Genomic DNA, 26170 nt, shown 5'->3' with positions numbered 1-26170 from the left:
AGTTAATAGGTCTAAGTTTGGGATCACTGTCATTTTTATACGACCGCAAAAAAATTTTGAGGTCGTATATTGGTATGACGTTGGCGTCGTCGTCGTCGTCGTCGTTGTCGTCGTCGTCCAAATACACAATGGTTTTCGCACTCTAACTTTAGTTTAAGTGAATGGATCTCTATGAAATTTTACCATAAGGTTCAATACCACAATAGGAAGGTGGGGATTGATTTTGGGGGTTATGGTACCAACAGTTAAGGAATTAGGGGCCAAAAAGGGGCCGAAAATAAGCATTTTTGTAACTTCCAGACATAACTTGTGTGTTAGCATATGGATCTCTTTGACATTGTACCACAAGATTCCATATCACAAAGGGTCAATGCTGGGATTGATTTTGGGGTTAATTGCCTCAAAATTTTAGGAATAAGGGGCCAAAAGGGGGCAAAAAACACGCATTTTTCTAGTTTCATGACAATAACTTGTGTGTAAGTGTATGGATCTTTCTGAAATTTTACTACAAGGTTCCATTTCACAAAGGGAAAGCTGGAATTGAGTGTTGTGGTAATTGCCCAAAACGTTTAGTAATAAGGGGCCTAAAAAGGGGTTTAAAATAAGCATTTTTTAGTTTCTAGACAATAACTTGTGTTCAAGTGTATGGATCTCTCTAAAATTGTATTACAAGGTACCATACCACAAAGGCAAGGCTGTTATTGAGCTTGGTTTGGGGGGAAAGGGGGGTGGGGGTGATGAATCATAAGGGGGGCGGGGGTCAAAAAAGGGGTAATTTTTTTTTTTCCTTTTTTTTTTATTTAAAATTTACATTTTAAGTTAGTTATTTTTTATCACGAAGAGAAAGTAGGAATTGAGTTTTGGGGTTAATTGCTCAAACATTTATGAATAAGGGGCCAAATATTGGTCGAAAATAAGGATTGTTTTAGTTTGCAACAAAAACTTGTGTTCAAGTGTATGGATCTCTGTGAAATTGTATTGCAATGTACCATACCACAAATTGAAGGTTGTGATTGAGGTGGGGGATGATGAATCAAAAGGGGGTTGAAAAAATGTGTGGGGGGTAGGATTTTTTTTTTTTCCTTTTTTTTTTCTTTAAAATTTTCCATTTAAAGATGGTTGTTTCAGATTTATATATGAAAGAAAATAATAATGATACGGTTATATATCATGAGGAATTGAAATTTAAAATTATGTATATTGGAAATTTAGGTTACATTGGAAAGTAATAATTGGCTTTGAGGGGGGGGGGGGGGGGGTGGGGGTGGGGGGTGGTTATGGCTCTAATGTTTAAGGAATAAGGGGAAAAAAGGTTAAAAAACAAGGGTTTCCATTTTAATAGACAAATAATTGAGTAAAGAACATTATTTAAAAGCAGTGTAAGGTTGGTAATTCAAACTCATTTAAATATCTCATCTACACTGCTTTTAAATTATGTAAATTGGAAATTTGCCAATAACTTTATTGTTAATAAATGCATTGGAAATTTGCCAACAATTTTAGTGTAATAAACTTCATTGGAAATTTGCCAATATAAAATTTTGCTGATGAAGGTTTTTTGTTTACCTTTAGCCTTGACTATGAAGTCATTTTCTATTTTTATAGCCTTATGATGTAGTTGAATTATTTAATACTTTTATGATGTGTTTAAATGGGGTTTTATCATGTTTATGGTTGCAAATTTATTATTTTAGTATAATAAACTCCATTTAAAATTTGCCAATAAAAAAATTTTTGTTTATTTTTAGCTATGATTATGATGTCATTTTCTATTTTACTTTTATGGTTGCAAAGAAATTTTTATTTTTAGATATTACTGTTAAATAATGCTGATTAAGGTTTTTGCTATGTTTAGCCATGACTATGATGTCATTTTCTATTTTAATATCTGTTATGATGTATTTAAATGGGCTTTTATGGTTACAAAGGAATTTTATTTTTAGATATTACTATAAAATGTTGCTGATGCTGATTAAGGATTTTGTTTATTTTTAGCCATGAATATGATGTCATTTTCTATTTTAATACCTTTATGATGTAATTTCCACTTTTAGATATTACTGTTAAATGATGCTGATTAAGGGTTTTTTGCTATATTTAGCCATGACTATGATGTCATTTTCTATTTTAATATCTTTATGATGTATTTAAATGGGCTTTTATGGTTACAAAGGAATTTTATTTTTAGATATTACTTTAAATGTTGCTGATTAAGGATTTTTGTTTATTTTTAGCCATGACTATGATGTCACTTTCTATTTTAATACCTTTATGATGTATTTAAATGGGCTCCCATGTATTTAGATTTTTGATTATTTATACATGTTACCAAATTGGTCCACATTGAACAAAAACGGTCCAAATTTCAACTTTATTACATTACATCAAACATTGAATTCTACATATTCTTTGATATATTGAAATTAACAAACAATTTAGTTTATGGTATTCCACCATAATAGGTAAATTAAATTTTTTCCAGTTCTTACACCACATTCATCCTGTGTCAGAAACCTATGCTGTGTCAAATATTTAATGACAATCCAAAGTCATAGCTGTATCAAGCTTGAATTTTGTGTCCATACTTGCCCCAACTGTTCAGGGTTCGACCTCTGCGGTCGTATCAAGCTGCGCCCCAGCGAAGCATTTTATTTTAGGATAGGGGCAAAGCCTATTGAATTTGAAGTCAATAGGTCAAAGGTTAAGGTCTCAGTTACAAAAATAGACATAGACATATGGTATAAAATTTATGATATGTATTTATTTTTTACATACTGGTATATTTATATTGGGCATTAGCCTCCCAGAACTGTTGGTTAGCCAAGGTTAGGAGAATCCCTGGGCAATTTTTTTCCTCTGTGGTAGCTATGTTAACAATGTGGAAATTATTTAGTCTTAAGTTTGATTTTGAGAATTGTGATGCAGTTACATCTGAGAAAGTCTTTTTTCTTGTGTCTGTTTGTTTTATTTTTTATTTTACATGTTTTATATTATATTGAATAAAAGCACTCTGGGAAGAGGATGCACTTTCAAAATATCAGAAAAGCTTATATCTTTAATTACAAATATAAAGGTACTAATCTGTTAAACACTTATATGGGAAAACTCAATGTGCATTTTATAAGTGACTAAATCATGCTCTTCTCAAATATTTTTGAAGTTTGTAGATTTTAAATACTGTACGAGTATTGCAAGATTATACTTTACATTGTATATGGATGTAATGCCAAACCTTTTTTTGGAAGGTCTCATTTGTTGGGCCTTCTAAGGACATTGGTCATATAATATGATCTTTTATGTGTTCAGATTTAGATTTCTTAGACGTGCTTCTGTTATGTATAGTTATATATTATAGTTTTATAACATACTATTTGTAGAACATATACTTCTGTTATGTATAGTTATATATTATAGTTTTATAACATACTATTTGTAGAACATATAATTATTTCATAAAAATGTATATATATATATAGTTTTTATGGATTTATATATATTTATGGACTTATGGACAACTGCACACATGAAGTTCAAAGAATTAATTTTGTTTGTTCTGTCATATGTTAACTAGGCATGTATATTTAGATAAGGTTTTATCAAGATATCTTTTTTTTCATTTTAAGAAACTTATTAGTCTCTCGATGTAAAGTGATTAGAGGTAAAATTACCATATCTCATTATAACAAGGAATTATTTGAATCTGGAATAATCTTGAATTCTGGAAAATTGATAAAAATGTATGATGAATACTAACCCAATTTAGGAGGGTTAGCCATGCATGCATGGCTAAGGGGGGTTAATGAGTTCATACTGAAATATTAGTGAAAGTAACCTGAACCTTAGCCATGCGCCATGGCTAACCCTATTTAGTTGGGTTAGTTTGTATTATACAATTCTGATCAATTTTCAAAAATTCAAAATTATCCAAGATTCAAATAATTCCTTGGTTTATGTGTTTTAAGCTTTGTCATATTTATGCCCCTGCTTTGTAAGATCCATTCCACAACATTTTCCTGTGTACTCAATTCTTATATATGCTTGAACATAATGACCATGTATAAACATTTTCCTCACTTATTCCTCAGAAACTGTGATTCACTGAATGTGGATCAGAGCTTTCTGAAATTTGGTATCGGATTCATGTGAGAATGCTATTCCATGTGATGTATTTTCACATCCATTATTCATTAACTTCCTGTTTACAGAATATATCAATAATAAGCAAGAGCTCACAGTGCAACTTGTTTTCTCAGAGGTAGAAGTTGTGACTAGGGAAAAAATACAAAAGTCATGTGATGTTAGCTTTTAGCTCTGAAAATGTTGAATGTGCTTCATGATTTGAAAGTAAATAATAAAGCTAATTGCAACTTATTTTCATAAATAATTTAGGAATGAATATTATCAAAAATGGAATTAAAATTTTTAAGGTGTACTAAAAAAAAATTTAAATTGAGGGATATTATAAATAAAGTTTTCATCACTCTTAACTAAACATTAAAACTAGACAGATAAAACACCTTCTGTTCAATGATACTTGTTTGAATTCTCTAGGGGTTTTTGATAAACAAAAGTTGCTGAAGAATAAGAAATTAATTCAGTAGGGTTATTCTATTATTGATGCAGAATCATGGTCATTCCTGATATACCAGCATCTTGCTGAAGTCATGCATAGTGCTAAATATTTGATCCTTTATTGATGAAAAATCTGACTGCCCTTTTGAAAGTTTTTATCTAGGTTTTGTGGATGAAATATTTATTGATTCAGTTTAAAATTTTACTTTAGGCTAAATAAAGATCTTATCATTTGCATCTGGTCATTGTCAGCTTTGTTCATATTATTGGATATTCCTGTTGGGTTTATTGATAAAAAGATCTGTTGATAAATAGTTCAGACTTCAGGCCAAGTCTGCATTAAATATGTCATTGGACTTTAGGCCAAGTCTGCATTTAACAGGTCATTGATGTAAAATTCTGAAAGGATTGTTGAATGCAAATCAACTAATTTTTTAAAACATATAGATATTTTACTACAAAAATAATCAATTTACAAAAAATACATGTATATGGGAAATGATTTAACAGTGACAAATATCATAAACAAAGAATGCACCACTAAGGTAGAAACTTCACTAAGCAAATACTATGATAAGAACAACAACTGTTATAACTATCACAGCACCTAAGATAGCGGCACATATAAATTTCTTTTTTCTTGCTTTTGACTTGTACTCTTTGGCCTGCCTTAATACTTTATTTGTTTTTGTCACATGTACAACAGCGTCCTCTACATTTTTTTCGATATTATTTAACATGTCTCCTTGTTCACCAACTAAAACATTCATCTCCTTGAATAATTGATTAACTTCATGGATTTGATTTTCTAACTGATGGAGTTCTTTCTCCCTATCTTCCAACTCTTGTAGATCAGATTTGGCTGTTTGCATTTGAATTATGATATTATCGGTAAAAACTGAATGAGTTTGGAAGTCTACTTGGTTCATGTCAATATCGGGGTTATCCTCCTTGGAGACAATCTCCACCTTCCTCTGGAATCTTGTCCTAGTTTTGTCTATATAATCTGCCTGATTTGATCTGAAAGTATTCATAATCTCGCGAAGCTGATGAGACAATCTCTCAATTTGATTCACACATACTTTCTGATATGCGTCAGGTTCTGATATTTCATTATTGTTGTTAGATAAAGCTTCAATTTCTTTACGTATTTTCACAGATTTGGTTAAAATATGATCAGATAATTTTTCCATGTTTTTTAATTCGGTCTGTGTGACAAATGGAGAACAATAGAGATTATTTTGAAGTTTTGTGACTTCAGTTACATGGCTTTGTATCTCAATAAGGTCATTTTCTATACACTTCACTTTCTTCATTAAGATATCCATTGGTGTATTTTTCTTCTTGAATGAAAATCTCTTGCTGTTTCTCCCAAGTTCTTCACGTTTCTTTTGCATTTCCAAAGTCCTGTCTTTAACCACCATTTTGTATTGATTTCCTGATAGTCACAGACTCAGAATATTTATGGTAGATACTTGAAACTACCTGTAATAACCTAGTTATATCCAGACACTAATTCTCCTTATGAAAACTCAAATTTTTGTAACTTTCTTCACAAATTTTTAGTGTTAATGATTTTTACAATAACATGTAATCCAAATCTGTCATCCACTAATTAACTACATCAATACCTGTACTACCAAACAGGTAACTTTCTACTTAGTATCCTTTCTATCACGTATTATTATTCTATAATGTATCACCTCAGGAAAATGTTAAAGTATTCAGTGGTGTGAGAGAAGATTTATATATATATGATGTTTAAATTAAATTTTGTGATTCAGAATTATTTCCATTACTCATGATACCTGATTGTTTACAAATAATTGATTCATGGTGCTACAGTGAAAACAAAATGGGTTATCTCTTAAAAACTGGTATTTTTAAATATTTAGTCAACATTTGACCAGTCAGTATGATGACATTTAATTTGAAATCTTAGTTGTTTTTAAGTGTTTTAGGGGAATTCATTATTGAAATATTTCTGTTATTTACATATGACGTAAATTACACAAAATGTGACAGTACGAAATAAATTAGTTGTAAGATTCAGGATGTGGAAAGATAAATTATTTTATATATTGTATTGGATCCTATATTTAAAGATTACAATTACTGACTAAATGTAAATATCCTTTTATTATAAATAAATTAGAAGTTTTATGTAAAATTAACCTAAGCTGAATATATCAGAACAAACAGGTTTTACTGTACAGGTGTGTGTATTGATTTTCTCTGTTATTTTTACCTGAGAGGCCACCAATAAGGAACTTATTGATAAGCATTGCATGACATTTAGGATGCTTTCCTTGAAAATTTTTACTGTCTCTCCTTAATTTAGGGGTTTTTCTCTAAAAAATAATTAGGCAAATCCAAATTATTTTGAAAAATATTTAAGTGTTTTTAATAAGTCGACAGTTGGTTTGATTAAAATTTGTTGAATTAGTAATGAAATGTACAATAAGTAGTTTTAACCTGTTGGTTGCAGAGGTATTTCTACATATACTTCAGTTTCTTCATGAACAAAACTACAAATGAAAATATTGATAAGCCCGTACAAGCACACAATAAAATCGTAATCCATGTAAACCATGTTTTACTATGCAAATAAAGATAAAAAAGGGGGAGAAGATAAAAAGTAAGGCAATTAAAAACAATAAGTTAAAGAAAGACATACATTACCATGCCAAAAAGGAAGAAAAAACCAACAGACAATAGTTTACAAAAGCACACACAAAAAAAGTTTGGAGCAAAAAGAAGCCTACCAGAAAAACCAAGGGTCAATAACTTAAATGGTCAGGATTTGTATGCAGTTTTCTGCACCACTGGTGGCACCCATTCTGTAGAAAGTATATGACTTTCCTTGATGATATTCGTCATTATTGAAAGAGCTTAGTAAAAAATAGTAAAAAACATAAACAAAAAATATGTCAGCTTGCAAAGAGCAGACATGAGAAACCAAGTTATGCAATTCAAGGGGAGATAATTTCATTCAGTATCATTTCTCTCTTTGTTTTCATCATATTTTCCATTAAATCCAACTTATTGCTTTTAATTAAAGTGTAAAGATTTTTAAGGAAACATTAATCTAAAACTAGTCGTTAAAAAAAAAATAAAATATCAGAATCTGAGTTTATTATTACAGTGTTTTAGAAATATTGTTTTTATGTGCAACTACATTTCTGTTTCATGCCCACATACCAAAATTTCTTTTGTTTTTCATGCCAATTTTATCAATAATTATTGAATATTTGACAATAAATAAAAGTGCATATTAGCTCTTCACAATCTCTATACAATTATTTTATTTTAGACAATATAATAGTTATGATAAATTACAATAATGATACTAATTTTATAAATCTGTAGCCATTGTTTACAAGTAACAGGAGTGCTGGGAAAACTGCCCTATTGTTGTACTATGGTATTACAAGGAAATATTCGGTTCCCATTTAAATTCTATTTTAGATAATTTTCTGTCAGATATATTGATGTTCAAGCAGTTACATAAACAATTTTTATTTTAAAACTTGTGAGTGGGATATAATTATCTTCAAAAACAAAACAAAAAATGTGAAGGAATAAGAGTACTCTTTAAGAAATAGAACAGATATTTATTATTTATTTCATATTGCACTTTTGCAAGAAAAAGATAAATATATTTTGCACATTTTCCCATGCTAAGTATAAAAACATGTGAAACTTACACATGCAGATCTGGATTTGCTTATCCTTCAAAGGCACCTGAGATCACCCCCTGTTTTTAATGGGGTTCGTGTTGCTCATTCTTTAGTTTTCTATGTTGTATTTTATATACTGTTGTTTGTCTTTTGGTCGTTTTTGTTTTTGTTTTTTCCCATGGCAATGTCAGTTAATTTTCGTTTTGTGAGTTTGAATATCCCTTTGGTATCTTTTGCCTCTCTTTTACATATGTTTGTTCCAGGGTGGAGTGGCTTTATAAAGTTTAGTGCCAATATTGATTTAGTTAGTATATTGCTTCAAATATTCATACCCTGCTCTGATAAAAATCTGTGCTAGTCATGTCCAAGAGTATAACAATACCATCAATCAAGCATCTGGTTCTGTGAACAAATAACTATTATTCGCCTCATGTAAACCATTCTTATATAAAATAAGGAGACATGGTATGATTGCCAATGTAAGACAACTGTCCACCAGAGTCCAAGTGGTGTGGATGTAAATGTCTTTAGGACACTAACTGTACAACCTTCAATAATGAGCAAATCCAAGGGTGTTGTACTTAATATTCCAATTCCCTTTTTTCCAAATCCAAGAGTGTTATATTTTATATGTTTTAATTGCCCTTTTCCCCAGATTTTCTGCCCTGTATTTTTATCAATATGAAGTAAATATAGATTGATTAGCAATATAAGAATAAGGAGATGTGGTATGATTGCCAATGAGACAACTATCTACCAAAGTTAAAATGAAGTGGATCGGTGTAAACCTATTTTATGTTTTATTTTGCATGATTTATGTTAGAAATACTAGGAGATGTGGGTATATTTCAATGAAAGGGCAACATAACAACTAATTAAAAACTTTTTTGTTTATTTTTCAGGATATAGATTTGAGGTTGAAATGGCCTAACGATATCTACTACAGTGATAAAATGAAATTAGGAGGAGTTATTGTTAAATCTACAACTATGAATGGAAATCTACACGCCCTTATTGGTAAGATCATTGAAAAAATTATTTAAAGGGGCATTGGATGTCAAATTCATGTTCACTGATTTGACTCAAATTCTCATATTTAATCATTTCATACTAAAACAACTTTCCAAATTACAAAAAGTCTAAAATAAACAATTAACAATGCATGGACTCGATAATATATATCAGCCTTTTGTGTGTATTTTTGTCTAGATGCCATCCAATTAACCATGCTGACGGTCATATAAACTCGATATAAACATGAATATAAATATAAATAGATAGCGACAACATGCAATTGGATTTTTCTAGGTCTGTTTGATTTCATGTTGAAGGTTAAAGATTTATGTTAATCATTGTTTTTACCTGTATAAGAATGATTTTTTGTGGATAGAATCAGTCAACCAAATGGTTCACCCTTGTTTCACTTTCAATGTTGACATTCTTTTCCTATCAATAGCTGAACGCCTAGTACATGTGTAACCCATTTCCAGATAAGAGGTTAAATTGAAGTCCACATAAATATGGATTCACATGAGGTCGATTTATTCACTTGCAAGTCAATAATACATCAGAGATGTTTTTGAGCTGATTTTGACAAATTATTGGCCAAACTAACTGCATATAACTAAACTATTATTTCAAAATTCCACTTGAATTGAAACAAAAAGAATCTTATTTTAAATTTTTGTCTAAATCGTAGCTAATGCCCCTTTAATGAACATATATATTGATCAAATAAAATAAAATTCATTCAGTCTTTTCTTGGGGCTCTTCCTATCACAGTCATATATCAGATATTGATGGAACAGAAGTATGTATTAGAATCATCTAACGTGGTGAAAGATAAAGCTACAGTCAGAGGTCAAATTTTTTCACCATTTGAAAATTCTGCTATATATTTCATATAAAATACATTTTTAATAAAAATTCTCATTAAGTTATTTCTTGACAGAACTGAATGAAATTTTTACCTTTAAATACAGAAATATCTACAGTTTCTTGTAGTGATTATGAAAGATATTTTTAGGTCATCACTTTTTAAAGACAAATATGAATTTCTGCATGACAAAAAAATAGCTATATAGGACAAAATGAAAATTAATTTGAATATTTGTGTATGAATATTTGTATGTGCATGATGATTTCTCAGTAATGACATGTCATAAAAATAATTCATAACCATAAAAAACTGTACACATTTATGAGTTAAACAGTAAAAATTTAATCAAGGTCGGACCTGCAATAAGTTTTTGACAATGAGATATGTAGGGGAATATCCGTGTTGTGAAACCCTTTTGACCTAAGAATGTGAATGTTCTTGTCACATCATTAGTTTTTTGTTGTTTTTCACTTAAAAGTAGATATTTCTGTCATTTGCAGATTATATCTTTTCCACTGAAAAAATAATTATATGAACAACTTGACAAAAGGATACATTTTAGTCCCATCTTATTTTGTATTTATAGAAACACTTTTTTTCACCAAAACGTTATTTAATTTTGTTTTTGGTGACAATAAATTGTCCAAATTGTGGATGAATGTCTATGCTTAATAAATCTAACCAACAGTAAAAATGTGATCTTTGAAATATGGAAATAGACGACTGAAGGGTCATTTAAATACAGTAGAGAACTCTGTGGTGAGAGAAATATATAAATAGAGGACTTAGTGGTGAAAGAAATATATAAATAGAGAACTGAGTGGTGAGAGAAATATATAAATAGAGAACTGAGTGGTGAGAGAAATATATAAATAGAGGCCTTAGTGGTTAGTAAAATATATAAATAGAGGACTATGTGGTCAGTGAAATATATAAAAAGAGGACTGAGTGGTCAGATAAATATAGTAGATGAGTGATGACTGATCAGTTCAGATCACTGCATTTTACCACCACTGTGGTATAGCTGTTTGACTCCTGTCATTTGCAAAACTGGCAAATTTCATTCTTTCTACTGGCATGAAAAAAAGAGTGTTAGTTATTCTTGGAAGGTCCTTACTTTATTCGTGGAATTCTGGTTATACCCTACAGTAAAACTGAAAATTGACACACTGAAAGTAAGCCTAAAGAATTTGATGTATCTATACAACTAAAATTACGACGTCCAATTTGGAAGCCGGCATAACGTAAAAACGATGAATCAAAGAATTCAACTTTATATATAACTGATATAGGACAATGGTGTTGATTTTAAAATTACACCATTCCAGGCCCTATTGTTTTCCACATAATTAATATTACCAATAATTAACAAGTTCCGGGTCGATGGGTTCAAACAGATCAATTTTGAAAGCAGAGGATACTGTGCACCTTATAATCAGCATGATGTAATCAGATGACAATACGAATACTAAAAATCCGGGCTGAAAATAAGGTATAGGTTCTTTAAATTAGTCAGGGACCTGCGATGTCGCGGGTGTGTTCTAGTAGATGCTAAATATTCAGCAGACAATAATTCAACCATAATCAGGATGAGACCATGTTGACATGAAAATCAACCATGCTTTGTACTAGATGGTCCATTGATTGGTTGCTTCTAATTTCCAACAGTAATACTACCAGTACATGCATTTCAGGACAATAACACACTACCAGTAACTCAGATTTTTAACATGCTGGACTCTCAAAGTAATTGTACCCTGGAAGACATATTATTCTGACTCCCACTCGACCAGTCTTTGCCCCCATTCAAATTTGCCACTGCTTGACAGAGAAGCAGCAAATATAGCAATTTTAGAGTCTTTTGTTTGATGTTGCTGGGGATCAAACTCACAACCTCCTTCCTTTAAGATGAGCAATCTTCCACAACACCCCATGAGGTTGTTGTGTACTAGATTGACAAGCTGAGTCTAACTTGTTAATTCAAAAGAATTCAGTTTGAATTGATACATTATCCCAACACCTTATTTTGACCCTGAGTTGACCGTTATATACTCTATTTCTTTAATGTTGATTTCTTAAAAGAAAAGCAGCATATTTTAGTCTTTTTGATGACCTTTAGGGATTTAGTCTTGTTTGAGGCAAGCATGCTACTTTCAGACCACTGAGTTGTATGAAAGTACAGTAAATTCAGAAATTATTGCATGCATTTATTATTGCGATTTTTGAAGAATTAACAAAAATGCAAGTTTAATTATTGCGATTTTGGGAAAAGCTACATACACTCATACAGATGTATGTATCAGATATCAAAATGCGAGTTCTTACTATTGCGATACTCAAGGAGTTTATAAAAAACCTCACAATAATCATGATAATTTTTTAATTTACAGTAGATTAAACAAATTTCAATTACTGTAAATTCAGAAATTATTGTGTGCATTTATTATTGCCATTTTTGAAAAATGGACAAAAATGAAAGATTAATTATTGCAATTTCAGGAAAATCTGCATACAGATATATGTATCAGATATCTGAATGCAAGTTCTTTTTATAGCGATATTCACACAGTTGCATTATTCGCACTAATAAAAACCTCGCAATAATTTTTTAATTTACAGTAATCTTTTTTTATAATTTTCAGGTTGTGGATATAATGTTAGCAACAAAAATCCAACAATCTGTGTCAATGATGTGATAAATAGTTACAACAATGACAAGAAAACAAAATTACCAGAAATATCAGTAGAACAGTCTATAGCCAGGACAGTCACTGTCATGGAGGAACTCATTGACCAGTTCCAACACGAAGGTTATGACAGTTTCTGTAAATCTTATTACAAAAGATGGTTACATAGGTAAGATAAACTTTTATTTAATATGGTACTCAGCTGTAAAATTCTGTTGATAGGAAATATTACCCATAAATCTGTCCAAAAGTTGTTCTTGGGAGAAGTAAAGGAACTGAAGAAATTCGAAAAGATTCAGGCAATCTAAATCTGTTATATGTATGTTAAGTTCTGCACCAAAATGAAAGAAAAAAAAATAGGTAGCAAAAGTTTTCATATTGAAATGTTTAGTACTAACAACTTCACTAAAGTAGAGGCATAATGAAATAATCTCTACCTAAAAAGTGTAAAATAATTTTTGATTACTTACAACAATGATGGTTATCAACTGATAAAAAAAGGACATGTCACATTCTATGTGAGCTTAAAATTTTTGAAGCTTATTTGTGAGGGATTGAAATCTCTAGATTGTCATTGTTAAAGCAATTAAGGGACATAACTTCTGAACAGCATAAGTTGAAATTGTAAAAACCACACTTGACCTCCATTTTGTTAAAAAAACAACATAATTATTGGGCCTGTTATAGCTTACTTTATTAAATGATATGATTAAATCTTCCCTAATAGAGTTAAATTGGCATTTGTAATACTGATGAGCTTGCTTGCTGATATTCATACAGCTTTTCTGCCTATGGGTAATACAGAATAAAGCTGTATTGGCACATGGATTAATACAGGACTGTCACTCTGGGTAGCAATGTTTTATTGTTCACCAAACATTTTTTGATGCATATGAAACATTTTTTTTCTTGCCTGCAACATGTGACATATAGGTTTGCTAATTCTGTAGCGATGACAGCGCATAAAGCTATTTTTTTTATATCAAACTTTTTATTTTAGAAAGTAGAAGACCTGGATGCTTTATACCTTTTATAATGATTTTTTTATGTTACAAAGTTTTCGGCAATCATATGTCCTTTTTCCTTAACTTCATTTTTATGGTTCAGTGACTGCTTATTGAACTTTCAAATTTGAAAATAAATGCGTTGATTGGTTTTCAGGTTCTCAAGTTGTGACACTTTACTTCTTATCTCACTAAGTATTGAAGTAAACTGATCGCTTAGAATTTACACTTCTGATAATGAGCTCAATCCATTAGCAAATTTTGACATTTTGCTAGAGAAATTCAATAGGGAAAGTAGAGATTATACTACCCACAGTTTTCCATATATGTAACTGCTAACTGATCATGATGAGAACGCCAACCATTTTATGTATTTTCGGGGGGTTTGATATAGGTGTGAATTTCAAAGATCACTTATCTCATTTTAGTAACCAACATGAAACATTGCTGTTATAAGTCAAAGTAATTTTTTGTCATTTGATCTGTGTGTTTACGTAAATGGTGTAGAAAATTAACCTCAGCTATTCTTGTTTTGCACCCAATATTCTTGAAAGGTCATCACATAGGTCCTAAATTGTAGAATCTATGATGTATATTGACACACTAATCTGTCTTTGACAGTTTTCAAGCCATAAGTTTGTTTATTTCATGCAAAAATTTTTGTTTTGAGGATAATTTAAACTATAAGGGATTGGTATTCCAATGGGAACTAACTATGCCCCTTTTATTGCAGATTTATTCCTTTCATTTTTAGAATCACAATTATGGCTTAACTTCATATATTTAGCAAATCCCACATGATAAATATTGTTAACCATACCTGCAGTTATTTTGATGAAATATTCTCTTAAATATCCAGATTTTTCTGAATTTACAAATGATTTTCATACCACACCATGCACTTTTACCAAATTTAATAACTGATTGATAATACAATTCATTATGTGTGGAGGCTGATCTATATATTTTACTATGATTTTATAGACTGAAATCGACATAAAGAACTCAATTTTCCTTTTGTTGTAAAAACTACAATATCTGTCATAAATCATCAGTTATTTTATTACTCAATTAAAATCTTTGCCCAGTTTTATTCCCTTGTGTAATAAATGCTTTGCGGGGTACATGGAATTACCGGGCATCCGTCCGTCCTTCCGTCTTGTTAGCGCTCTCACGTGTACAGTTCTTGCCAGATTTTTATGAAACTTATATCATAGGTTTATATCAGCAATGTCTTGGACAAGCTCGAAAATCAGTGCCGATCAATTATTTTTAAAAGAGTTATGCCCCTTGGATACATTAATTTTATGGAAAATTGCATCCTTAGCGCTCTCATGTGTACAATTCTTGCCAGATTTTTATGAAACTTATATCATAGGTTTATATTAGCAATGTCTTGGAAGAGTTCGAAAAATCAGTGCTGATCAATTATTTTTAAAAGAGTTATGCCCCTTGGAAACATTAATTGTATTGAAAATTGCATTGTTAGCGCTCTCATTTGTACAGTTCTTGCCAGATTTTTATGAAACTTATATCATAGGTTTATATTAGCAATGTCTTGGATGAGTTTGAAAATCAGTGCCGATCAATTATTTTTAAAAGAGTTATGCCCTTGGAAAAACAAATTATACGGAGAATTGCATTGTTAGCGCTCTCACGTGTACAGTTCTTGCCAGATTTTTATGAAACTTATATCATAGGTTTATATCAGCAATGTCTTGGACAAGCTCGAAAATCAGTGCCGATCAATTATTTTTAAAAGAGTTATGCCCCTTGGATACATTAATTTTATGGAAAATTGCATCCTTAGCGCTCTCATGTGTACAATTCTTGCCAGATTTTTATGAAACTTATATCATAGGTTTATATTAGCAATGTCTTGGAAGAGTTCGAAAAATCAGTGCTGATCAATTATTTTTAAAAGAGTTATGCCCCTTGGAAACATTAATTGTATTGAAAATTGCATTGTTAGTGCTCTCATTTGTACAGTTCTTGCCAGATTTTTATGAAACTTATATCATAGGTTTATATTAGCAATGTCTTGGAAGGGTATGAAAATCAGTGCCAATCAATAATTTTTAAAAGAGTTATGCCCCTTGGAAATATTAATTATATGGAAAATTGCCTTATGAGCGCTCTAATGTGTACAATTCTTGCCAGTTTTTTATGAAATCCATATAAAATGTTTATATCATCAATGTTCCTGAAGAGTTCAAAAATCAGTGCTGATCAGTTATTTTTAAAAGAGTTATGCCCTTTGAAAATATTGATTATATGGAAAATTGCAATGTCATCGCTCTCATGTGATCAATTCTTGCCAGAATTTTATGAAACTTATATCATAGGTTTATATCAGCAATGTCTGTGACACTTTCAAAAATATGTTCTGATCAAATATTTTTAACTAATTATGCCCCTTGGAAATATAAATTATAATGGAAATCACATTGCATTTGCTCTGAAGCCTTCATTTCTCTTAAGATATTAATAAAAAGTTTTAAAGAAAAAAAAAGTGCTTTTTTTAGTTATTGCCCTTGTACCTTGGATAGATAAAATATGTGCACTGTGGGGGACATTGGAACTCTGTTCTTTTATTTTTTTTAAATAGCTTAATTTTTGGTATAATTTAAATAAAACTACCATTTAATCAATTCCTTAGTCTAAACGTACTTAATGCACACTAGTATCTCTTATGTATTATTAATCTGTCTGTTACCCAGTAATAAAAGTTTATGGTGGTGAATTTCAGATTGTGCAAACCACAGAATCTTATTCAGCGTTTTATGAAAGCCTTTCTTGTTTACGGATTTAGAAATATTAGATATCGTTAACTTATTGATAATGTGAAAGACAGTGAATAATACCAAGTTTCACAGTGTTACATAAAAAGTCATAAACTGAGATCAACCTTGAAAAGTAATCAGACTAAATATTTGATAGTCGAAAATTGAAGCAAGATATTCAAGATCATTGGCATGTTCTTTTTTTTTAAGAGAAAATAAAGGGGTCATCAAATCATGTTTTTTTTTGACAGATTTGAAAATCATTTAATGGAGAAACTTTTGAATCAATATCAGAGGTTTCCATCTTTGTTTTCTAAGTTACTTGTACTTTGCATTGATTAAGAGGTGCTGCAGACCTGAAACTTTTCCATGCTTTAATAATTGCAACTGTTAGACAGTGGGCAAAAGTGTAAAATTGAATAATTATTACGATTTTGGGAGATGTTGCTTACAAATAATACTTTCAAAATGCTTTGAGTTTTGTTTTTGGCAAAACCTTTACCATGGTGAACTTTGCAAAAATGCAGAACACAGCCAACATTTCTGAATTTACCCTAAATGAATTGTCTAACAAGGTGTGATATAAATATTTATTATATACTTAGTAGTAAATACAGATAAATTGTATATGTAATACAATCATTGTCAAGCGTGCTGTATCAGCTACCCATGATGATATCGATATCAGCACGGTTGCAAAGGCTTTATCACACCTTTAATCTGTATGACGTCACGTCATCGATTGCAGTCACTGTTGCAAAAGCTTTATCAAACCCCTAATCTGTATGACGTCATGTCAAACCTGTAATCTGTATGACGTCATTTCAAACCTCTTTATCTGTATGACGTCATGTCACATAAAAAAACATCTACGTGAGGTATATGTATATAATAAAGTGTATATGATATGGCTTATTCAATATCACACACCGTATCAACCCTCCACCGATGTAATCCCTCGAGTGAGCTCTTGGGATTATATTGGTGTCTCGGGTTGATACGGATGTGATATTGAAAAAGCAATATGATATTCTCTATAAATCTACTTTTGTTTGTTATTTCAGCAACACTAAGGTGCGATTACAGATGGAAAAAGGGAAGGAGGTGACAATAGTTGGTCTAGATGAATTTGGATATCTAAAGACAATTGATGAAAATAAAAAGACAATCATAGTACATGATGATGGAAACAGCTTTGATATGATGCACAACCTCATTAAGATGAAATAGATATGTTGTAAACTTTGAATTCTATTTGTGTGGTTGCTGGATATCATTATGTTGAAAATAAAAATAGATAAAGACAAATTGATTACTGAGAACTAGAGAGACATTTTTGTATAATGAATTTTAAGTATGCATAATAGTAAATACCCGGTAAGCATAATATGTACTGTTATGCAGAAAATGACAATGAAAGATATGACTATGGTAAACTGTAAATTCAGGAATTATTGTGTACATTTATTTTTGGGATTTTTGAAGAATGAACAAAAATGGGAGTTTAATTATTCAATTATTGCGAATTTAAGAAAAGCTACATACAGATATATGTATTTGATATCAGAATGCGAGTTCTTATTATTGCGACACTCAAGTAGTTACATTATTTACATTAATTAAAACTTCGCAATAATTTCTGAATTTACAGTATTTAATATGTAAAAATTATATGACATCCTAACTTTTACAGATATGATAAATACTGTTAGTATGGAAAATTCACATAAGATAAGAGTTTACTTAGTAGCATTTTTTTTATTTGTAGTTATTTAATGGCTGTTGTTTGTGTATTTTGTTGATTTTTCCATTATAATTTGCTACTTTTGTACTAATAAACTGTGTTTTTTTTTTGATATTGCAGTAAGTGTGTTCAATAAAAACCTTTGATAATTACCTCTTATAGGGTATTTGCATTTTACAAACATGTGGTAGTGTACCAAAGTACTCAAGTAGTTTAATTTTTCACCTTTTGAAGTGTGTAAGATTTTAGATATTTTTTATAATTCATGATCATATAAACATTCCATTTTACAACATGAAATCTATAGTCAAGTCAGTTGGATACTATTCAACAATTGTGATCTTTGACAAGCAAGATCATGATATGCTCAGGAGAAAAATATGTAAGTGTGAATGAAATATCAATGCAGATTACAGATCAAACTCAGACTACTTCAATTCACATAGAATCCAAAATGTAACTGAAGTTTTGAAGAAATAAAAAATATAAATTATTATGGATATGTGATTTTTTTTCTGTTGATGTAAACATTATAACATAAAAAATAATTTTCTAAATATGACATAATCAAATAAAATTTTCCATGTTTTTATTTGTGACCAGTATGCGATTTGAAATTTGACTTGCACATGCAAGACTCTTTATTTGTATAGATATATACTTCAAAACTGTGAAACATTTTATTATGCTTTTCAGTTGAATTTCAGCATTCTTAGGATTAGAAAAACATATGTTAAATGTATTGTTGTCTATGCAAAACTTGCCAATTCCAAAGAAAAATAAGGACAATTAACAATATTCATTCAAAAGCAAAAAGCTGATTTGACAGTAAATAATTTTGTAAAAAGCAGAAACTTGGTTTGACATGAATAATAATTGTTTTAAGCCAACAATAAATTTTATTAAAGCAGAAAACCTGTTTGACATTGAATAATGTTTGATCAAGGCAGAAACTTTGATTAAGAATGAAAATTATATATATAAAGCAGACATAAGCTATTCACAGATTTGTAATATATATTTAAAGAAGAATATAGGTTTATCAATGAATAATATTCTGAACAAAGCAAAAACTAGTATTGTCAACAAATAAAATTTGTACCAAGCAGAGATTTGATAAACAATAATTATTACTTATGCAAATTATAAATATTGTTTATGATAATCAACAAATAGTTCATGACTGTGAAGCCCTAATGCTGTTTATGTTTGGGAGTCACCTTAAAAAATAAACAGACGAAAGCCATGTATAATATAATACCATTATGGTCAAACAACTGTCTCAACCTACTGTCTCAGCCCATATACAGTATATGGATTTGTTCATGTTCAAGTGATTGGTAGGTGGTAAATTAGCACAAAGGAAAATATACAAATTAAAACAGGGATTTGACAATAAATAAATTTTGGGTTAGCATTCATTCATTTACATATTGAGTAAGATTTTAATTGAAATTTGAAATAGCTAGATGTAACATTCTGACATAATTCCAAAAATTATAATAGTATAATTGTACAATACACAAAATAGTGCTAAATAATGCTGTCAGTGATGGTTTTCTCCTGCTTTGAAAATTTATATTACATATAATTAATTTAATATTATTATTATATATAATTCAAATTATATAAATTGTGTAATGTTTTTCCAATTTGTGTTGATTAATTAAAGTGCCATACATATTTGTTTTTGTTGACTCTTCTTTTTTACTTCATTTTTCAAATGCTCAAATTCTGACTAAGTAGAAGTATCATTATAATTTTGACAAGTTGAGGTTTTATTTTTTCTGGATTTCAAAAACTAATATTGGTTTTTATACAGTGTATGAGAAATCCTTTGTTATGTCTGAAGTATCAATATACATGCTAAATGTTTTTAATACAATTAATGATGTGAACAAATATTACTTTTACCTATGCTTATATATACACTGTAGGTAAATTTTATTCCTAATTGTAACAATCATGACAGTTGTAATTCAAATAGATGGTTGTGAATTGTGAGAAATCTAAGCAAAACAAATGAGTTTTATCCAGGTATGGATTTTTTGTTCTTTTTGTATTACATGGAAGCCAAGTTATTAAAGATGTTATGCACAATATTTCATTATTTTTTCTGTTAGCCAGTTACATGTTTCCTGAGTAGGATTTTGAAAAAATGCATTGTATATTATTAATATTGCTGCCAGCAAAAAATGAAAAATTTGGTACCTAAATAATTTCCAAATTTAAATATTTTGAAAATCGTAATCCTCGTGTACTTTAATCATGATATAATCTATATTTTGCAATGTGGATATGGTAAATTAGATAAGATTGAAGCAATACTATTGAGGGAATAAACTGCAGGTCCTATCTATCTTTGAAAAAGATATGAAAGTATCCAATATTAGTAATGGAAATGTGTTTAATAATCCAATAAGTTAAATTGTCTGTGAATAACTTTTTAATTCAAAGTACTATTTTCTTAGTATTTTAAAAAGAGTTATAAAAACTCAGATGACTGATTCCTTATCCAATAAACAACACTATTTTGTAAAAATCTTGATCCAATAGGAAAGATGAGGAAAAGTAAGATAAGAAAATGCACTATAATGCTAGTATATACTACTAATGAATAAAACATATTTGGTATACATCAGTGAGACTTCAACAGTAGTTCTTTCTGATAGAGTTACTCCTACAGCAAAGTTAACATGAACTTATGAATGATAAAAAAGAGAGGCGAAAGATACCAAAGGGATAATCAAACTCATAAGTCAAACATGAACTGACAACGCCATGGCAAAAAAAACGAAAAACGACCAAAATACAAACACCAGTATACAAAACACAAAACAGAAAACTGAAGACTGAGCTACACAATGGTCTATGGTGAGGACTACATGGAAAGGAAAGTTCTTCAGAACAATTAAAATAACCGGATGAAAGCAGTGATCTATGTTTATGAAGACCATCTTAGTAGGGATCTATTTCAGATTAAGGTTTTGTTGATATGTTAAATATATGCATGAATTACATTTTGCACTGCAGAACAGGTATTGGGTTCTAAGAAGAAAAGATAACTTAATATTATGCATTAATATGCTAGAATATACTTATATATTGTAAGCAAAGAGACAAGTAGTACATATATATATAATGGTATAACAGAGTTTATTCTAAAGAAAGGAGATATAGTTAAGTTACAAAGTATTAAAAAAGGTTATGATATTCAAGAAAGCAGAACACTGATATGTAGTAATAATGATATGATATTGTATTGAAATAGACATTGTGTATTTGTCTATGATGATTTTGTTAACTGCAACTATACTGCAAGTGTTTTCATTTTATTGTGGTTCATAAAATTCTTGTCCAATAACAGTTTGTATCATTAACCCAGGAGTGCCAGGGGTGTACCACCGACCATAAAATAATATCAATCACAGTGAATCGGTATTATATCCCATTAGATAAGATTGCTGTATCATTAACCCATGAGTGCCAGGGGTGTACCACCAACCATAAAAGAAAATCAATCACAGTGAATTGGTATTATATCCAATTAGATTTAGATTGCCCATTTAGATAAGATTGCATCTTTTAATTTGTGATAAAACTTTTATTTGTGAGTTTTACCCTTCCGGAGCACCTAAGATCACCCCCAGTTTTTGGTGGGGTTCGTGTTGCTCAATCTTTAGTTTTCTATGTTGTGTTTTGTGAACTATTGTTTGTCTGTTGGTCTTTTTCTTTTTTAGCCATGACGTTGTCAGTTTATTTTTCGACTTATGGGTTGGAATGTCCTTTGGTATCTTTCGCCTCTCTCTTATGAGTAAGTATCACTGCATAGAAAATTTTATTTAACAGTAACGAAGCAAACAAAAAATATCCCCAAAAGACTTACTCATGCTGTAGAAAAGGCAACAGAATTAAAAGAATTCCATTTGATACAAGTCTTAATCTAGTGCTCTTCAGAAACATAAAGCATGCTTTAAAAAATAAAAAAAAACCCATAGCTAATTGATGTAGTAGAAGGGACTTTAACCTATCTTAAGGTATGAGTATGACTAAGGGGAGAATTTCCTAAACAATGTAGAGTGTAGCTGTTGACATTGTCTGAATGTTGTATAGATTTATTAGTAGATACTTATAATATCATATACTCCTCACACCATTATGGTAGGATTGATGTACATATGATGATTGTTGTCAATATGTACATTAGTGATACTGATGGAAAATTGTTAAAAAAACATACATTTTGTATCTGAAAATGTTTATGAAGTTAGTATTGTATTTACCTGCTATTGGCAGTGCTTTTGGACAATTTAACAAATTGCATAAGAATTTTGTATTTTTGTTTATTCTATTTTTGTACAACCCATTCTAATTGGTATGTAATTCAAATACCACTAAGAAAACAGTTGTCTTATCTGTTTTGATATCGAATTATTAATAACACCTTTTTGATTGGAGCATCACTGACGAGTCTTATGTAGACGAAATAGGCGTGTTTTGTACACAATTTTAATCCTGGTTTCTATTCTGAGTTTATCAAATGGCATATCCAGATATTTTTGGCTTATTAAACACTCCTGAATAAAATGAGATCTAGCATGAATGTCAATTAGAAGTAAAAACATATAAGAAAAATGTCAATGAAACAACAATTAATGGCATGAGCCTATATATAGCCTAATGGATTCTAAAATGTAAATTATAAGTTTATTTTTACCTTTTTATTTGTTTTTAAACATTTAATGTATTATATAATTAATCCATCTTCCTCATGTACTTTGATTATCCATGACAAAAAATATAGAATTGCTTATTGATTGATGTTGGTAGCTAGAATATGTGACCTTTAGAGCACCTATGTTTTATATCCTTATTTGCCAAATATTTTCATGGTGACTGTCTCTGAGAAAAAGAAAAAAAAAATTGTAGGTGAAAAAAACCTTTATTAATGTTTATTTATGACTTAATAATTATGACATTTTGACTGAGTGTAAAAGAGTATAGCCAGTAACCACAATAAACAGCCCTATAAGTGTGGTTTTTGAAATTCAATTGTTTGAGTAGACTTTATGTGTATGTATTGCTAAATATATTATTTTTGATTGATTGATAGATTGTTGGTTGCTTAACATCCAGTGGCAACATTATTTTTGAAAAGTTAATAAAAATAATTGTATATCAGCTTCATATTTGTAAATGTATTTGCCTGAAATAGGTATAGATTTCATTGAAGATCCATTTCTTTAGGCATGCGTCAACTTTTTCTACCTTTTTTCATGATTTTATATGTGGCACCACCCCTCCCCAACTGAAATTTTGGGTGAAAAGTAAAGAATAGGGTACATATAGAATATTTCAGAATACATTTTTTTATGTCGAGGGTGGCACAACTTTTAATTTTCTAGAAAACTGTCTTAAATTTTTTGCAAAATTATGCAAAAAATCAGGTTTAAACAAAATTCACTTACATTTATGACGACACAAATACATCTGTAATGACACAATTGGTGCAATTTTTTTTAAACGAATATTTTTGGGATTTACTTGAAGTTTTCATAAAATTTCCATATCATTATCGCAGTTAAAAAATTTCAGACAAAAGAGTTACTCATCCTGTCGATGCACCAAGTCTCCCTCCTATTGTAGTTCTTATGATTCCCTAATTTTTTCTATCCTTGATTTGTATCTTCTTAAAGGATTTATGAGATTTATTTTGAACACAGATAAAGTACTGTTGCCTGTAATTTGATAAAACTTTTTACATGAAAATTCTGTATTATTTTCATAATAAAATAAAAAAACATGAAAATGAAAATAACATTTTATTGCAAAAATAAATAGGAGGAACAAAAACAAACAAAAAATAAAGTATTAAATGAAGGAATCAAACTAATTGTGTAGAATGATTTATTTCCTTATTGGCCTATTAAGATTTGATTTTTCCTTTTCAATTAGTGTAACTCATTAATGTACGGAAATTTATTAGCAGAATTTCTGGTTTCTTCAAACTGATCACAAGTCATGTAGGAGTTTATATCTGTGTTAATGAAAATATTGCTATATGAGTGCTGTTTAAAAATTGGTTAGGATATTTATAATTTATTGTCTGTGTATGAACTATCATTAAACTGTTTTAGCCCCAGAGTGATAAACTAATGTTGTTTTTTTTATTATAATACGGATATTGCCTTTAAGCTATTTTTTCTTATACTACAAGTTCTACATATTAAAATTAAATGTAAATGGAAGAGTCCTTGTCTTTTGCCATAGAGATTGTATTTTACACTAAATATATTCATGTCTATCAGAAAAAACCTACTCTTGATTAGACACTGACGTTATTGTTCGTTTATGATTAAGTTCGGATTTATAAGAACACTTTGGAGATAGCTGTCTAGCTGCTAAACACTGAATTCAAAAGGGAACAGATTCAATCAACATAGTCACAAACATTTGAATTATTTTATGAGACTATTTCATCTTTATTGCAGTACTTGAAGTTTAAAGATAATGCTATCTTTTTCATTCTTCTTGCCAAAATCTGTATGAAGTATGCCTTATTTTGTGAAAAAAAAACAGTCAGCAAAAAGAATGCAGTTCATAGGAATACCGACTGTTGAAAGACAAGACTACAAAATGTATAAAACATACCAATCATACATTGGTTATTGCACTATTAATTGCATGAGGAAAAGGACGTAACAGGTCTTACGATTTTTTTTAGTTTCTATATCTGATTGATATGCCCCCAAGAGAATGTAGTTTCACAGTTATCGCAACTTCTTTTTTGATTTATGATGATTTAATCATTTCTCTTCAAGAGAATCCTTGAAAACACAACATAAAAAAAACTCCAGTAACACCATGCGTTCCACAGGGCACAGCACTAGGACCGAGACTCTTTCTCATTTACATGAATAAGAATTTTGGCAGACGTTAGCATCATTTACCGGGCTATTACCTGCCAAAAACGATTACAGTAAGCTTCAAGAAGACATCGCCACATAATTTAAAATGAGAGAAAGACAGGCTCATGTAACATTTTCAGAGTCTCAACTAAGAAACACACTTAGATTTCTACTACAATATGTGTGGTCACATTCAGAACAAGTCCAATCAGCAAAGTATCTAGGCAGTACACACTCTGAAGATCTAAAATGGAACACACATGTACAACACAAATCGATTTCCATCATTTAGCAGGCGAAAACTCGAAGTTAACCCAAAATTAGTAAAAGATAACATAACAATTGTCAGACAAAGACTTTAATGTTGCTGCACAGTTTGGGATCCACACACATCAGATAATATAAACATTGGAGCAAGTGCAAAGAAAAGCTGCACTATATGCCTGCAACAGATATTACAACACTAGCAGTGTATCTAAAATACCTCATAATCTAAACGTGCAAATCTTACAAGAACGACGTTCCATAAAGTAATAATCAATGCAATAGCAATAAAATCGCAAGACATCCTCATACAAAGTAATTCTAAAATAAGATCGACCCATTTACAAACACACAGACAACTTTAATGCAACAAAGACTGTTTCAAATTTCGTTCGTTTGCCACCAGAAATCTCCAACCAAAATTTCTCCAAACTTTAAGGATGCACTCACTCATAGAGCCATCATTAACACATTCTCTCATCTAAACTAAACGTGCTTTTTGTCTTTTCATCTCTCGTGACGTTACCACTAACAACGTTTATTTTGTGACATTGTATATATGTTTACCATGAATATCTTCCGTGAGGAGTGATACCGGTAGGAACAATGTGAAAATGAAAATTATATCCGAACTTTGTAAAAGAGGGTG

General features: G+C 30.1%; 2 protein-coding genes across 2 annotated transcripts in view; one reads left to right on the top strand and one right to left on the bottom strand.

The window, feature by feature from the left end:
• LOC127734662 (biotin--protein ligase-like) overlaps positions 1 to 20451 on the top strand; it is a 60222-nt gene extending 39771 nt beyond the window's left edge. The window contains exons 10-12 of the mRNA XM_052244653.1: positions 9155 to 9269; positions 12774 to 12987; positions 17670 to 20451. Of these exons, the coding sequence (XP_052100613.1) occupies positions 9155 to 9269; positions 12774 to 12987; positions 17670 to 17835 (495 nt within the window). The 3' untranslated portion in view covers positions 17836 to 20451. The remainder of the gene's footprint in view (positions 1 to 9154; positions 9270 to 12773; positions 12988 to 17669) is intronic.
• Positions 4719 to 6428, bottom strand: LOC127734663 (syntaxin-3-like). The gene has a single exon (XM_052244654.1). The coding sequence runs from the start codon at positions 5994 to 5996 to the stop codon at positions 5130 to 5132; it is 867 nt and encodes a 288-aa protein (XP_052100614.1). The 5' UTR covers positions 5997 to 6428; the 3' UTR covers positions 4719 to 5129.
• Positions 20452 to 26170: the final 5719 nt, after the last annotated feature.

The sequence above is a fragment of the Mytilus californianus genome, unplaced genomic scaffold (assembly GCF_021869535.1).
Source record: "Mytilus californianus isolate M0D057914Y unplaced genomic scaffold, xbMytCali1.0.p SCAF_3, whole genome shotgun sequence".
Classification (NCBI taxonomy): Eukaryota; Metazoa; Mollusca; class Bivalvia; order Mytilida; family Mytilidae; genus Mytilus; species Mytilus californianus.
This window is presented reverse-complemented; position numbering and strand designations above follow the sequence as displayed.

Coding starts and splice junctions, on each gene's coding strand:
- LOC127734663 (XM_052244654.1), bottom strand. CDS start 5,996: ATGGTGGTTAAAGACAGGACTTTGGAAATGCAAAAGAAACGTGAAGAA.